This window comes from Hemicordylus capensis, chromosome 2, assembly GCF_027244095.1.
Source record: "Hemicordylus capensis ecotype Gifberg chromosome 2, rHemCap1.1.pri, whole genome shotgun sequence".
Taxonomy (NCBI): domain Eukaryota; kingdom Metazoa; phylum Chordata; class Lepidosauria; order Squamata; family Cordylidae; genus Hemicordylus; species Hemicordylus capensis.
Window position 1 is genome coordinate 413,672,599 of NC_069658.1, and position 16,172 is coordinate 413,688,770.

The 16,172-nt window shown below is 43.5% G+C and overlaps 1 protein-coding gene across 1 annotated transcript in view; it reads right to left on the reverse strand.

Moving 5' to 3' along the window:
- Window positions 1–16,172, reverse strand: part of CEP95 (centrosomal protein 95) — a 53,622-nt gene that overhangs the window by 19,837 nt on the left and 17,613 nt on the right. The window contains exons 6-8 of the mRNA XM_053293789.1: window positions 4,323–4,438; window positions 1,363–1,476; window positions 625–842 (exon numbers count right to left, since the gene is read on the reverse strand). Of these exons, the coding sequence (XP_053149764.1) occupies window positions 625–842; window positions 1,363–1,476; window positions 4,323–4,438 (448 nt within the window). The remainder of the gene's footprint in view (window positions 1–624; window positions 843–1,362; window positions 1,477–4,322; window positions 4,439–16,172) is intronic.

Below are 16,172 nucleotides of genomic sequence, written 5' to 3' on the forward strand. Positions count from 1 at the left end.
GGATGCAAGCCAACATGTTCTACAGTTTCTCATGCAAGAAAGTTAATGTTATCAACTGTGTATTTTGACTGAATTGCAAATTCCAAAAATCAATACTTCAATTCTCATAAGATATTTTCCCCTCTTATTTCCTTCTCCTCTTCCCTCCTGATATTGCACAATTTGTGTTAACCATGAAGGAAAATACTCCAAATGCATCCAACCCGATATGCATAATCCTTTGGTCTTTTCCTGCTCACTAGCAATTGCAACACTTGCTGTAACTAGTAGATTAGTGGTACTCCGTGGTGTTCATTTGGAAGAGCATCTCCTATATGCCTTAAAAGTTATCTTGCTCTAACTAATTGGTTTAAGTGGGATTGATTATGAAGATATGTTTCTTCTTTCTAGTAATCTTGAATCTAGTTACATTCCCCAACCATATATGCATAATGTTTGCTTTGGTGAAGACCACCAATATACACCTAGCATATTTATATTACATGCACCCAGTCTTCCTGGGGGAACAGATCATTCATATAAGACTATGCTATTTGCACATAGCATCTGCAAAAAGTCCTTCTGTGACTGCTGCTATGGATGCTACCCATTTTAAGCAGAAACTAAGGAAGCTCCATCACTTACGTCAGAGGATGCAAGTTTTTGAGGTTTAGAGGGCGTGTCCTTGAATGGTGGGGAATATCTGCCTGAACCTCCATTGCTCTTTTCATTTAGGTGAAAGGGCCTGGATATTGAAGGCTGATACGGTGGCTGCAAAGGAATAGCTGGGCGTATCGGTTCCCCAAGCTTTTTAGCACTGGAACTCAATTCATCTCTGGGCAGTGCAGTAAATTTTGCTGCTCCTTAAAGACAAAAACAATTTAGAGGCACAATTAAATGTATTTAATCATACAGCTGGACAGCTTCCTTTAGCAATGTGGGTCCCAATTTGCAAGGGGGTGGGAAGCAAATTATTTATAGTATTTTCATTATTCCATAGCAAATTATTTATTGGATAAATTCATTAAGGCATGTGAATGTCTTGCTCTCAGATCCTACAGAATGCTGACTTTGTGTCATCCAAACTATCTGAAAGTTTACATTTGATTGGATAGCACTTGATTTTTGTAAACCACCCAGAGTAAACAGAGACGGAAGTTGGAGGTGGTCTACAAATCTGATGAATGAGCAAACACACATGAGCAAGAAAATTAACTTATGATATGCCCTCTCTACTGCATCACCAAAAGTCAAACAGAACTGCGGAAATACAATGAGGTTCCCTGTGTAGCTGCTTCATTTCCTACTAAAATACAACTGACACCACATGACAGACCAAGATATTTGTAGAGATGTTTCCAAGGCTACCGGTCACATACTCACCTTCTGCAACAAGAACACTTCTGCCACGGAAAAGTATACTAGATGGTTCTTTAGAAGGGGCACGCTCTTTGGGTTCTGCAATAGTCTTTGAGATTTCTCCTTCTGCTGGCAGCTCTTTAAGAAATTGAAATTTTATTACCAGTTTTTTAGTGCGGATGTTGGGTTAAATAAAACGTTGGATATGCCCAGCTGTTGCATTCTGTGAACAACTCTCAACTCAGAATGTATCAAAGTACCTAAAGGACCACTTTCCTCACATGAGTATGTCCACTTGATAAGATCTTCTGGGGAGGCCCTCTTTCATATTTTTTGTTGCCTGAGGCTGTTTGGAGATACACGAGAGAGCTTTTTCTGTTGTGCTAGCCTGTGGAACTCCCTCCCATAGGAAGCAAGATTGGCCTTCTCCCTGCAAGTGATGTTGAAGATGCATCTGTTTGGGCAGGATCTCTATATCTGAAAAGATCTCTCATGGACTCCTTTTTTGTTTTAGTTGACTGCTGTACTAAAGGTTTTATCTTCATTTTTTAAAATGCTCTTATAAGATGCCTTGGACACCTTGAGGGGAAGAATGGGGCATATGTATATATTTAAAAACAAACAAAACCTAGGGTGCTCATCCTTATTGTGGAGGGAAAGTAAGAAGTTATCTAGCCTATTCCTTCTTTGAATGAAGTCAGTTCCATCTCAGGCAGAAGCTTCCTCGCAAAAAGGGGGGACCAAATGGATTACTGCTGCTGCCACATAGGCTTGTGGCTAAGCCTTCTGTAAAGGTCATAAATACAACTGTGGCATGAAAAATATTCCCAGTGCAGCTGCCAATCTCATACAGATCAGTTTCTGGCTGTGGAAGGCGGCAAATCCTAGGAGGCTACACTGATAAGACTTTCGCACACTAGAATCAACAATACTAGATTTGGTAGTCATGTGTACAAATTAGTTTGATAGATTGTCCTCCTTTTGATCAAAACCTTTGGTTTTGCCAAGTTTATTGTTTTAAGTTTATTAGAAACTTCTGAATCAAGGCTGTCAAAAGCAGCTAACATGAATCAGGTGCTTGACACATGATATGTACAATAATTTTGTATTTCTAGCCCGACAAATTTGTTGATTTCATGTATCCAAGTAATTTTCACCTATGAAACTATGCAGACTATTTCAAAAGAATCACAGCTCTCAGCTTCAAGTTACAGGCTGTTAAGTTGCAGTCCTCAAATATGTGCTAATAAGCTGATTTGATCAGGAGCTCAAATTCAGAACACTGAACAATGTTAGCCCCATTAGCAGAAGTAACTCTTCACTGTGTTAATTGTAATTTGTCTTTATTTATTTATTTATTTATTTAGATTTATATGTCGCCCTACACCCATAGGACTCAGGGTGGCTTACAAACAATAACATACACAACAACACAATTCTATAAAATACATCTTACATAATGTCATAACCCCAACCCCATACAGTACTCATTCCACATGACATAGTAACCATGGATTACAAGATCACTCTATGACCAGCTATCTCAGCGACCGAACACCCGACAGAACATTTCAGTCTTACATGCCTTACAGAAAGCCAACAGATTGTGGAGAGCTCCGATATTATCCGGGAGACAATTCCATAGAGCCGGGGCCACCACTGAGAAGGCCCTGGCTCTCGTTGATTGCAGTTTAATATCCCTAGGGCCCAGGATCACCAAGGCATTACTTGTGGCCAATTTCAGGACCCAGCAAGGGACATATCGGACAAAGTGGTCCTGGAGGTATGGAGAGCCCATACTGTGTAGGGCTTTAAATGTTAAAGTTAATACCTTAAACCTAACCCGGGACTCAATTGGCAACCAGTGCAGCTGAAAGAGCAAAGGTGTCACATGTGTTCGCCAAGGCGCCTTAGTAAGGACCCTGGCCACTGCATTCTGCACCAGTTGCAATCTCTGAGTTAAGCACAGTGGCAGCCCCACATAAAGCGAGTTGCAATAATCTAACCTAGAAGTGACTGTTGCATGGATGACAGTGGCCAAATCCAGAGGGAACAGATAAGGGGCTAGCCACCATATTTGGTGTAACTGAAAAAAGGCCTTTTGAGCGATCTCCATGATCTGAGCCTCCATATTCAAAGAGGCATCAAGAATCACACCCAGACTCTTCATTGTAGGCCGAGGTATCAAGCAAGCACTATGAAGGGTCGGTAATTGGAAACTCCCCCCTGACCTCTTCGGGCCCAGCCACAGAACTTCAATCTTATCTGGATTTAGCTGTAGATGACTCCGCTTCAGCCAGTCTACGACTGCCTCCAAGCACCTGGTCAGCTGGGCTATGGTGTCCTCAGCCCTGCCGTCCATCAGCAGAAAAAGCTGGGTGCCATCCACATATTGATGGCACCCTAGCCCAAAACTCCTCACCAACTTTGCTAAAGGCTGCATATAAATACTGAACAGCAAGGGCGTTCATGACACCCAGAGTTTTAAAAAGTCATCAGAATTTTTCATTTTCAGTTTGTATTTAAAGCATTACAATTTATTCTGTTTGTCCACATAAGTGACTTAGCTTACATTATTTTATCACTATTCATTCATTCATTCATTTAATTATATACCACCTTTCCTAAAGTGGCTGAGGGTGGTTTACATTAAAATAAAAACACACATAAAACAATTTTAAGAAACCATTTACACCAGAATTAAAACTAAAACTAGGTATCATTAAAAGCCAGACTAAAAAGATGAGTGTTTAAGGCTCTCCTGAAGGCCCAATTGATGGTATGATAATGGAACACAAATTAAGTCTATTAATCTTGAGTCAACAAGATAAATAAGTTGCTCAATCCACATGGCAAGTTGATGTATTGTAACAGTTTTATATGTTGAAACACCCATCACGAAAAACTATTTGAAGCCGTCTCTATGCAGTGGCCATTTGCTCAGTCATATCTGGCTGCTGTTGTTGTTAGCATGCTTAACTCACCTTCATGTCTTAGAGAAAACAAATAAGCTGTGTCACCAAGCTTAATTAGCTCACTTGTCGATTCCGAACCATCTACCTCCCACAGTGGAGCAACAATCTCTGATGACTGAGGGGACCTAAGTGGAATATAATGAAATAAATGTATTTACTAGACTTGACCACAAGGTGGTGCTTCTCACTCAGAGGTACACAATTGAAGCACCAAGGAAGTCATCTGTACTTTTATTACGTCAGGAGGAACATGCCATTACATTAAAGTGTGCCATCAAGTCAGTTTCAGCTTCTGGCGTCCACAAAGCCCTGTGGTTTTCTTTGGTAGAATACGAGGGGTTTACCATTGCCTTCTCCTGCGCAGTCTGAGATGATGCCTTTCAGTATCTTCCTATATCGCTGCTGCCCGATATAGGTGTTTACCATCATCTGGGAAACATACCAGCGGGGACTTGAACCAGCCACCTTCTGCTTGTTAGTCAAGCATTTCCCCGCTGAACATTATTCTCTCTCAAATGCAGTTAGAGACGTCTCATACAGATGAAGAATTAAATTCAATGTAGTACATCAGTTTACAATGGCTGTGCTAGTGAGACCTCACCTTTTTTAGCCAATTACTTGAAACTACAAATGCAACTAAACATAGTGATATATGCAGTAAACACAACATTAATTCTATGGTGAAGGAAGCAATAGCTATGTTCACTCCCAACATTTATGACACATACATCCTCTCTACAGATGAAGAAATAATTGCACAACATTGGAGTTATGATAAACTGTACTAACGTTTTTAAAAAGTCAAAACGGTCTAAATGTTTTTGCACTTATGAGAGAATTCAAAGCCCAGTGGGAACACAAATATTAAATGATTCACAGCTGAAAAGTTAGAATCTTTTCAGAGTGTATCTTAGCTCTGGGTGCAAAATACTACTTCTATCTGCCTTTATGAAAATAAATATATCATAGAAAATGTAAATCTACATTCCCATGCAACTCAAGTTTGCTTTTTAACTGTAAATCATTTCATGACATTTGAGTTTTATCTCATTTTGCCTTAATTTGGGGAGGGAAAAATATTTATTTAGGGTAGATGCAGTTCAGCTTCTTTTTACAATTTGAGCTAATCATGTTTAACACAACCTCAAGCAAGCTTACTTCCTGTAAAGTTACAACATGACCCAATGCCGGCTTATGCTAAAAGAAACCTGACTTGTTCAGTGGGACTAGCTTCCAAGTAAAGGTGTACTGAAAAGCAGCCTGTAGCGGATTAAAGCCTTTGTCTCAGAGCAAGCTCACGTGAGGGAAAGGAATGTTAAATCTTCCCTGCTGAGCTGCACAACTAGGCTTCTCCTAAAACTCTTCAGTATTTTTGGTAGGTTCAAAAATGGCTGCTGCCGCCACCCCTCTTTATTACAGAGTTTGAACCTCCCTGGGTTTGGGGTGGAATTCCCAGGGGAAACTCTCCTTAATTTGCTATTGGAAAAGTACAAAAATCTTCCACGTGCAAGCCTACACGTGGTGAGAAAGAAATGTTGGGTCTTACCTGTGAAAGGTTCTTTTTCGCAGTGTCTGATTTTATCCCTCATAGTGGGTTGTGTTCGCGTATCATGCCTCAGGAAGACAGGAAATGGTGTTTGAAATTTGCATACCATATCCGGTAGCTAGGTAGGCGGAGCCCCAATCCCCAGTTCCAGACTGTTGAGCCAGGCAGACGAGTCCTCTAGAAGAGGGAAACAACTTGAAAGGAAATTACATGAGCGAAGAAAAGACATAGAAAGGCAGTCGTGAAGGAGTTGAAAGAATTCAGGTGGTACACTAGGATACCAAAGACAGAAGAAGGAAGGAGTTGCTGAACCCCGGGAGCCACCGCCTCCCCAACTGTGCCCAAACCTTAAAGAGAGAAAGTCCGTGGGAGGGCTGGATAAAATCAGACATTGCGAAAAAGAACCTTTCACAGGTAAGACCCAACGTTTCTTTTTTCGCAGTGATCTGATTTTATCCCTCATAGTGGGACATGCCCAAGCCTGTAGAAGACAATACTGGGAGGGAGAAGCGGACACTAGATCACCTGCTGAAGGACCGTGCGTGCCATGGCCGCCTGATCCGCATGGAATGAAGGAATCTTGTAGTGCTTGATGAAGGGCGAGATGGATGGCCAAGTAGCTGCTTTGCAGATGACCTGTAGAGGAACATTAGCCGAAAATGCAGTGGAAGTACTGGTGCTACGAGTGGAATGTGCTGAAACACCCCCCGGAATGAGAAGGTGGAGTGTCTGATATACTAGAGCTATCATGGCCTGGATCCACGTGGCCAGGTACCTTTAGAAACTTTAAGGCCCAAGGACCTAGGATTGAAGGACAAGAAGAGTGAGTCTGATTTCCGGTGAGGTTTAGTGCAGTTGAGGTAAATTCGAATTGCTCTTTGGACATCTAGAGTTTGCCAGGCCCGCTCTTTCGGATACTGTGGTCTGGGGCAGAAGGAGGGGAGGACTACTTCCTGAGATCTGTGAAAGGTGGAGTTGATTTTGGGAAGAAAGGTGGGATCCAGATGCAAGATTACAGCCTCTTCAGTGAACATGCACAGGTCCTTATGTGCTGACAGCGCCGCCAGCTCCTAGACTCTGCGTGCTGAGGTGATGGCGACCAGGAAGAGGACCTTATAGGAGAGGATTCTCAGTGATGTAGAGCAGAGAGGTTCAAATGAGTCCTGCGTGAGTGCTTGAAGCACCTTATTCAAGTCCCAAAATGGAAACCTGTGGATAGGGGGAGGAGCTAAGTTATTGGCCCCTTTGGGAAATCAGGTAAGGTGCGGTTGAAGCATCAAGGAGCCTTTAGCCTTCAGGTCCAGGACTGATGTCAATGCAGAGACTTGCCTACAGAGCGTGCTGGGTCGAAGTTCCATATCTAAACCTTCCTGAAGGAGAGGACATCTGGAAGTTTGGCAGCGGTCGGAGATACGCTCTTGCTGCATGTCCATCTGGAAAAGGCGGACCAGGTGGCCTGATAAATATGATTGGCGGAAGGGCATCTGGAAGCAAAAATGGTGTTCTGTACTGCCACGGGGTAGCCCGCTCTCTTCAGGTGGGAGCATTCAACCTCCACACGTGCAGTTGAAGCCACTCTGGATCTGGGTATTGCAGGGGTCCCTGGAGGAGGCATCCAGACGGTTGGGAAGGGGCCAAGGTTCCTGGATGGATAGCAATATGAGGTCTGCAAACCAAGGGCGTCTTGGCCACCTTGGATTGATGAGGATGATGCTCGCCCATTCCAGCACTAATTTCTGGAGAACCTTGGCGATGATGACGGTCGGGGGGAATGCATACAGAAGGCCAGGGGGCCACAGGGCCATGAGGGCATCTGTGTTCTCTGCTTGAGGACAGTGGAATCGGGTGTAGAAACAAGGAAGTTGGTGGTTCTGCAGGGATGAGAAGAGGTCCACCTCGAGATTCCCGAAGACTGTTGTCACCAGGTGAAAAACTTCGGGGTGCAGGGACCATTCCACTGCATCCAGGGTTTGGTGGCTGAGCCAATCTGCTGACAGGTTGGTCTTTCCGCTCAGGTGTTCGGCTGAGAGTGAGTTCAGATGTAGCTGTGCCCAGTCGAAGAGGAGCCTGGCTTCCATCATCATTGCCTGAGATCTGGATCCCCCTTGGTTTGAGACGTACACCTTTGCGGCCATGTTGTCTGTGCGGACCAAGATGTGATGGTCCTTTATATGTGGGAGAAGCTGAATAGCCGAATGGCCCACAGTTCCAGAAGGTTGATGCTGAGAGTGGACTCCTCGGGCGTCCAAGTGCCTTGTACCAGATGTTGTAGGCAGTGGCCTCGCCATCCCACCAGGCTCGTATCGGTGGTCACTGTGACCCTATCGGGGGGGTCAGGGGCAAGCCCCTGTGGACAGCTGGGGAGATCCACCATTGCAGGGAGAGACGGCCATCATCCGAGATTGGTAGTCTTTTGTGTGGAGGCGATGAGATCTTGAAGGGGGCGGAGGAGCCACTGGAGTGGGCGGGAGTGCCAGCATGCCCATGGGGTGCACTCCATGCAGGAAACCATGCATCCCAGGAGTTGTGCTAAGGTGGATAGGTCTGTCCACGAATTGTGTAGAAGCGGTTGGATCAGGTCCTATATTTTGGATATCTGCTCTGGAGAGAGATGGTGTCCTGGACCGTGTTGAAGAGTGCCCCAAGGTGTAGGAGGCGTTGAGATGGCAAGAGTTGGCTTTTCAGTTGGTTGATCACAAAACCGTGAGCTTCCAACAAGGCAATGGTCCGCTGGACATCTTTGTGGGCCTGTTGAAGACACGCCGAATGGATCAAAAGATCGTCCAAATATGGATGGACTTGGAGTTCCTCCTCCCGCATTCTGGCAACGAGGGCCACCATGAGTTTGGTAAACATTCTGGGGGCCGAAGACAGGCCGAAGGGCATGGAGGTGTACTGGAAATGCTTGCCAAGAACCTGGAAGTGGACATATTTGCGATGGGCTGGCAGGATCGGGACGTGGAGATACGCTTCCGACAGGTCTATGGACGCCAGGTATTCCTTCTTGCATATTGCCTCCTTGATCGTACGGAGGGATTCCATCAGGAAGGTCCGCTTTTTGATGAAGCAATTCAAATGTTTGAGGTTCAGCACTGCCCTCCACAACCTGTCCTTTTTTGGAACTAGAAATAGGAGGGAATAAACCCCTTGGAAGTGCTCTTCTGGGGGAACTGGTTCTATAGCGTGTATCTGGATCAGATGAAGGAGAGCCTGAGACATCCGCTGAAGCTTGATTGGATTCTTGGGGGTAGGTGTGAGGGTGTGGTGGTTGCGGGGCTGAAGTGAGAATTCCAATCGGAGGCCCTGAGTAACGGTGTCTCGTACCCAAGCATCCAAAGAAGAGAGGCTCCAAGTAGCGGCAAAGAAGCAGAGCCAGCCCCTGATTGGTAGGTAGTCATTGTTCCAGGTCTGAATCCAATTCTGTTGCGTTGGAATCTGGTGTTGCCACAGAAGCGTTGTTGTTGTCCTTGTTGCCAGTTGTTCCTAAAGGAGCCATAGGGGGGTTGCTATTCCCTAGGAGACTGGGAGTAAGGTCGGTAGGAGGACCTGTAGGGACGAAAAAAGCTCTGAGTGGCCCGCCCTGTCCTAGGGAAATCTCTGCGAGGAGTGGGTATAACTTTCTTTTTATCCTTGGTGTCCACCAAGATTTGATCTAATGATTCTCCAAAAAGCTTATCTCCCATAAAAGGAGAGGCTGCCAGACTGAGTTTAGACTTAAGGTCCACCCTCCAGTTCTTCAACCATAAGGATCGTCTCACTGCCACCCCTGCTGCTAGAGACCACGAAGCGTGCTGGATGCAGTCTAAACTGGAGTCAGCCGCAAAGGCTGACTGTTGTTTCTGAGGTATTCTGAGTGTGGATTCTATGATAGCAAATTAGAGTGGATTCATGGTGTTTCATTGAAAATCCAACAGAACCCTGTACCACATGGGTTAGAAACCCATGGGGGTGGTTGGCACCCTATGTGCACTACACTACCACTCACTCTGGGCCACCCCAGCACCCCCCAAGTGCAGTTATGGGGCTGCTGAAAGCTCCATGTATACCCTATGAGGAAAAACCTTAAAGACGCGTAAACTTTAACAATTCCCCCAAAATCAGCCTTCTGCCCAAATCCTTTGAAAAAGTACAGGTAGCTTCCTTGACCCTACCTGGCACAACCACCAACCCCACACTGCTGTAGGCCACCCCTTTGCCCCCCGTGTGAAGCTATACATTTGCTGACACCTCAATGCTTCTCTATGGGGAAAAACCTTAAAGATGTGTAAACTTCAAAAATTCCCCAAAGATCAGCCCTCTACCCAATCACTCTGAAATTGGGGTGGTAGCCTCCACCCATTAGGCACTACCACCCCACCCCACTCTTTTTGCCCAGATCCCACGCTATGCCCCCGATCTGCCCCAAAGACACTAAAACTTCAAAAATTCCCCAAAAATCAGCCCTTTGCCCAATTCCCCTGAAATTTGGGTGGTAGCCTCCAACCATTGGGAACTACCACCCCACCCCACTATTTTGCCCCTGGGACCAGTTTTTCTTACCCGAATCGATTCGGATTTGGATTTAATCCAAATCCTAACCGAATCAGGGGTGATTTGGGTAGCCCAGATTCAGGCACAGAACAGAACGTGGGTGATTCGGTTCGGGTCCCAAACCGAATCACTGAAAACCCGAATTGCACACCCCTAGTTACTCACGGTTGTAAGAAGCTGGGATGCCGGAGTTATGCTGGACCCAGTTGGCACAGAGCTGGGGCTAGTAGCAGTGATCGAGTTGTTGGTGGAGCCGGGTTCCCTTCCCCCTGAGTGCTCACCAGCAATCGCATTTGGAGGGGCTGAACCACCTCCTGTCCCCATAATCTCGGTTAAAGCACCTCCTTGTGTTTGAAGAACAGCAGGAGGGAGGCTTTTCAGCAGCCTCTGTTAGCAAACAGCTTTCAATAACAAACGTTCACTAAGGCGTGCACCTGGCAGTTTCACTTTCCTTTTGCGGAGTTTATACTTATCTCCACTGGGTTTTTGTTTGTTTGCCTCCTTAGCGCTTTCCTCCTTGCGCTTCTTATTCTTTTTAGAGGATTTATGAGGCACAGCCTCCACCTCAATAGCTTGCACAGCGGGGGGAGGTGGCGGCAAATCAAGCCCAGCAGATGATGAAGCGCAAAGTGCATCCGCGGGAGGGTTGGGAGGTGAGTGTTTGCAGTCCCTGGAACCCTTTTCACGGCTTTTCCCAGAGCCCGGCATAGCCCTGGAATCAGAAGCACGTGCGTCCCTCCGAGAGGGAGCCTTCTAGCAACTGCCCAGCATGTGAGGGATCCATTTAGAAAAAAATGAAAAAAACCCAGAAAAAACAAACAGAAATATCGTAAACAAACAGCCAATGGTCGAATCAAGAAACATAAAAAAGTGTTTGGAATTTAGAAAATGATAAATAATAGGCTCCCTTCCCACCCTTGCACACTAGAAGGAGGGTGAGGGAGCAAGGAAATACAACCAACCAGCCCAAGAAGCCGAAGAAAGACAGAGCTCTAGGAGCAGCATGATGCCTGAGCTGAGACAGGAACGGAACTGGGGATTGGGGCTCCTCCTACCTAGCTACCGGATATGGCATGCAAATTTCAAACACCATTTCCTGTCTTCCTGAGGCATGATACGCGAACACAACCCACTATGAGGGATAAAATCAGATCACTGTGGAAAAAACTGATAGCTGCTGAGCTCCTGAGGACATGTTTGCACCAGAGTAAGCCCCCTTTTAGCGCCCCCCACCTCCGAGATAAAAACCAATTCGGAGAGGCTTGGAAAAGAACGAAAAGAAAACCTGCTTTATTCAAGCACCTTCCGTCTGAGGCTTTCTCAGCTTTTAGTTACAGATAAAAATACTCAGTAGGTTACAAGAATACTTCAAAAGCATCCTGAATGATTTTGGGGCAGCACACTTTAAAAACCTTGTTTACCCAGCTGTGAAGAACAGGTACATCGGAAGATACAAAAGCACACTCGAATGCGTACAGAGTCTTTTCCTACGCCCTAGGAATATGGAGTGTAGGCTAGTGTTTCTTGTTTCAGTTACATTGTAGGTAAACTATAATGGCGCAGCGGGGAAATGAACTGAATAGCAAGCCAGAGGTTGCCAGTTTGAATCCCCACTGGTATGTTTCCCAGACTATGGGAAATACCTATATCAGGCAGCAGCAATATAGGAAGATGCTGTAAGGCATCATCTCATACTGTGTGAGAGATGGCAATGGTAAACCCCTCCTGTGTTCTACCAAAGGCAACCACAGAACTCTGTGGTCGCCAGGAGTCGACACTGACTCGAAGGCACACTTTACCTTTCAACTATAATAGACCAATATCAGGAATATGCAAAACACACACACTAAAGGAATACAACTTCTAACACAAAGTCTAACTAAACAAATTTTTCCCTAGACTAAACTTCCCAAAGCCAAAGCCCAGGCTTCCTTTTCTTGAACTCAACAAACTCTAGTTGAGAATCCAAGCCTCCTGGCTGCCCTCCTGATCATGCTCAACAGTTCCACATTTAAGCCAAGTCACATTTCGTTTATATACTGCTTTTCTGTCTCAGTGACACTCAGGCTTCAATCCTATCCACACTCACCTGGAAGTAAATCCCAGCTAACCAAACCTCCTGGGATATTCAAATACATGGCATAGCACCCACAGGATCGCTGGCACAACAGGTACCAGTGGAAGGCACCTTCCTCATGCCTCCTTTCCTTACTGAACCCCCTAAAAGTCTACAGATTGAGGCAGTTTTGAGCAACAATGGAATGACATGCAGCTCAAGGGGCTTCTGCGGGAGAGGACAATCCCCAACACTGTGAAGTATCATCCTTCCACTTGTGGTTTCCGCCACCCTGCCCACTCCCTCCCCACACTGCATTCTGTGCCATTCACTGCTGAAGGTCCCCCAACCTTCAGTCACGGCTTTTGGGGAGGCTCAGGCTGACATCACACCAGCGATGCTGCAGATGCTTCCCACTGGGGTTTATGCTTGAGTAAAATGCACTGGCTTGTGCTAATCAGAGTAATTTACAACAGCAAACTGCCCCCCCCCCCAAAAAAAAATCAAGAAAAGAACATTCACACAATTAAATCAAACATCATAAATAAGGAAACAATAATGTAATAAACTGACAACAGCTCAAGAGTAGTGTTATCTAATTTTTTTCGTATGTGTGGAATGAGTTTTGTTCTGGGTGGGAGTATCAAGGCAGTGTGCGTGCACCTGAATTCAGAATGGGGCCTTCCTGAATCAACCTGAGCGGGATCTAAAATTGACTGAGTGGGCGACTTCCAGTTGGACTGCCGGAGCAGCGGGCTGCTCCTCTGCAAAGGGGAGACTGAGAAGGAGAAAATAGAGGGTTTTTGAGGCTTCAAAACCCTCTCACCTTGTCCTGGATTAAAGGATTGACTCAAGATAAACCACAATTCCCATATGCTGGTCACCTGATACAGGGATTGGGCTGAAGAGCTTGGTTTTTGTCTCAAGTCGATCGGCAGGGATAAGGATTCCATCTTGCTCGTCTCCTCCTCAGGAAATCTGTATGACTGAAGCTGCCCGGCAGACAATCTCTACGGCTTGGATATAATTAATGTTTGAAGTTCAAGAAGCTCACCTCCTTAGTGAATGATGATGACAAATTGTGGAAATTCCTCATGCGTTTCTGGGAAAGACGCTACAGATAAGGCTGTAAGTTTCTCTTTGGATTACAACTGAAGAAAGGAATTCTTTCTTTTTCCTTGTTTGCTAAATGCTAAATCTTAAGACTTAAATTGTGGACTAAAAATTTTTAACACTTGGAAAAGATTTTTTTAGTGGGGATTGCTATTCATTAAGCTTAAAGAAGAGACGTCTTGTTGTTTCCTATTTGCTATGGACTCTGTCTATCATTCTTCTTAACCAATGGAAACAATAGATGTTCCACACTACCGTGAGAAAATTTTTAACTACCAGTGATTAGATACAGAACCCACGCTACAGAATTGTTTACATTTGAGAAAAGCACAGGCTTTTACTTTCCGTTTTGAGATCAAGGACAAACTTTGCTCTGCAAGTACTTTTCTTTTCTTAACCCCTTCATATCACTATGAGAGGCAAAGCTCATCAGAGCCAGACACATACACAAGCCAGGAAACTTGCACTTCCAGATTCAGGTGTGGGGGAAACCAAAACACCTGTAGTTATGGATCAAATGCTCTCTGAGATGAATCAAACATTGCAATCAAATGCTGACATTCTCCAATCAAATGCCACTGCCCTTAAACAAGTCATTTTGGATATGACCCAGATGAAACAGAATATGAATGAAATAAATAACAAAATTTCAAATATTGATCAAATTGTCAAAAAACTAGCACAAGATAATAAAGAATTTAGATTAAGAGTGGATGCTTTAGAGAAAGATTTGGGATCACTAAAAGATGACAGAGAAAAACTATTAGATCAAATGGCTTTGCTGGAATTAAGACAAAAAGAGAGATTTCTAAGGTTTAGGGGCATTCCAGAAATTCCCAACCAGAATATTAAGAAACTACTTGGAGAAGAACTTGCATTACTTTTGGGAATTACAGCAGGAGAGATGGAGGCTCAGATTGAGATAGCTTTTCGTCAAAATTCGGTTCGCCACAAGAAATAAACTAATCAAGGACTGTCTAGTACAGTTCACTACTAAATCAATAGCTGAGCGAATCATCCAGGCTCATTGTACTACAGCCCTAACAATTCAAGCTCATCAGATAAAAATTTTGAAGGAAATTCCAGCTAGAATTTTAAGAAAACGTAAGGATTATAAATTTTTGACTGATGCATTAAACGCCAAGGGGAATTGGCGTTTAATGCATGGGAATTGGCGTTTCAGATTTGGCGTTTCAGATGGGAATTGCCAGAGGGACTCTCTTTTTTTTTTTTACAAAAACAAGAAGAACAGATTTACTGAGCTCCTCCAAGCACAAGAATTTTGGCAGAAATATAAGAAAGACTTATCTTCTGAGCATCCTGTTCCATAAATATACAATCTAAATTATCCAATGGACAAGATCGAAAGATTTCTGGATAAGATATAATAATTTGGTCAACTGGCTGGACTTTATATAAACAAGATTAAAATCAAGGTTTTGATCAAAAATATAGATTAGAAATCTAAAGATAAATAATAAAATATACACTTTGTTGTTGTTGTTTGCTAATAGTTATGCTAAAATATGGAACTCAATGAAAAAAATCTGTAAGGATGATCTAAAATGAATTTATCTTTAATGTGAAGAATTTTAGTGGTGAAGATGAATGTTTTATTTAAAATAATAATTTCTCTCTCTCTCTCTCTCTTTTTAGAATATTTCTATAACTAATAATACGACTTGTTTTAGGCAATGGCAGAAGGATATAATTAAGCTTATTTGGCAGGGGAAAAGATTAAGAATAAATTTTAAAGATGTGGTTTTACCTTGCCAGATTTAGGGTTGTATCTTGATGCTGTTTGTTAGATATGGTCAAAGGAATGGACAACATTGAGAGACTCCAAAGTTTTTGATCTGGAGGGTCTTGACAGAAGGTTTGGATGGCACGCTTATTTAGGGTTTGAAAAAAGTAAAATATATAAAGACTTTTTGGACCTTAACGTAAAAATTGGTTGGAAGCAAAAATTTCATTATGGTTATCCCTGATTAAAGCTCTATTGTGTAAAGAAGTAAACATGTAGATGTGTTGGGGTATTTACAGAGACAGAGATTTGTTGTATTCTTATGGAAAGGATTGTAAGTTAAAAGGCTTAACTGAAATATAAAATTTGGTTAGAGACTGGTTTTAGTATAGATGTTGGACATAATATAGAAAGGGCAGCCTGGGGAAAGTTTTGGAAGAGTGATTTAATAATGTTTTAAACAAATGTTTGAAGTGTGGGCATACTGAAGGTTTCTTTTTAGGTGTGTGTATGTATTCATATACATATATGTGTGTGTGTGTGTATGTATATACATGGTGGATTTATGGGAAGGCTAAGGCCTATTGGGGCATGATATATAATGAATTAAAGAAAGTGATTCTTCTCAAGAAGCCAGAAGCCTTCCTGCTGGGAATAATACAAGGAGTAATTTCTACAAATGACTTGACTTTCTTCATGTATGTATCCACGGTGGCCAGAATGTTTCCTATTATTGGTCTTACAGCAGGATTTGATTTGAAATGCAGGTTGCGTAGATTAATGGTTTTTTTCTTTTTCTTTTAACTTTAAAGGTTTAGATTTGTGTTTTTTTATTATTACTATAATAAGGGTAAACTTTATAGTTGTAAT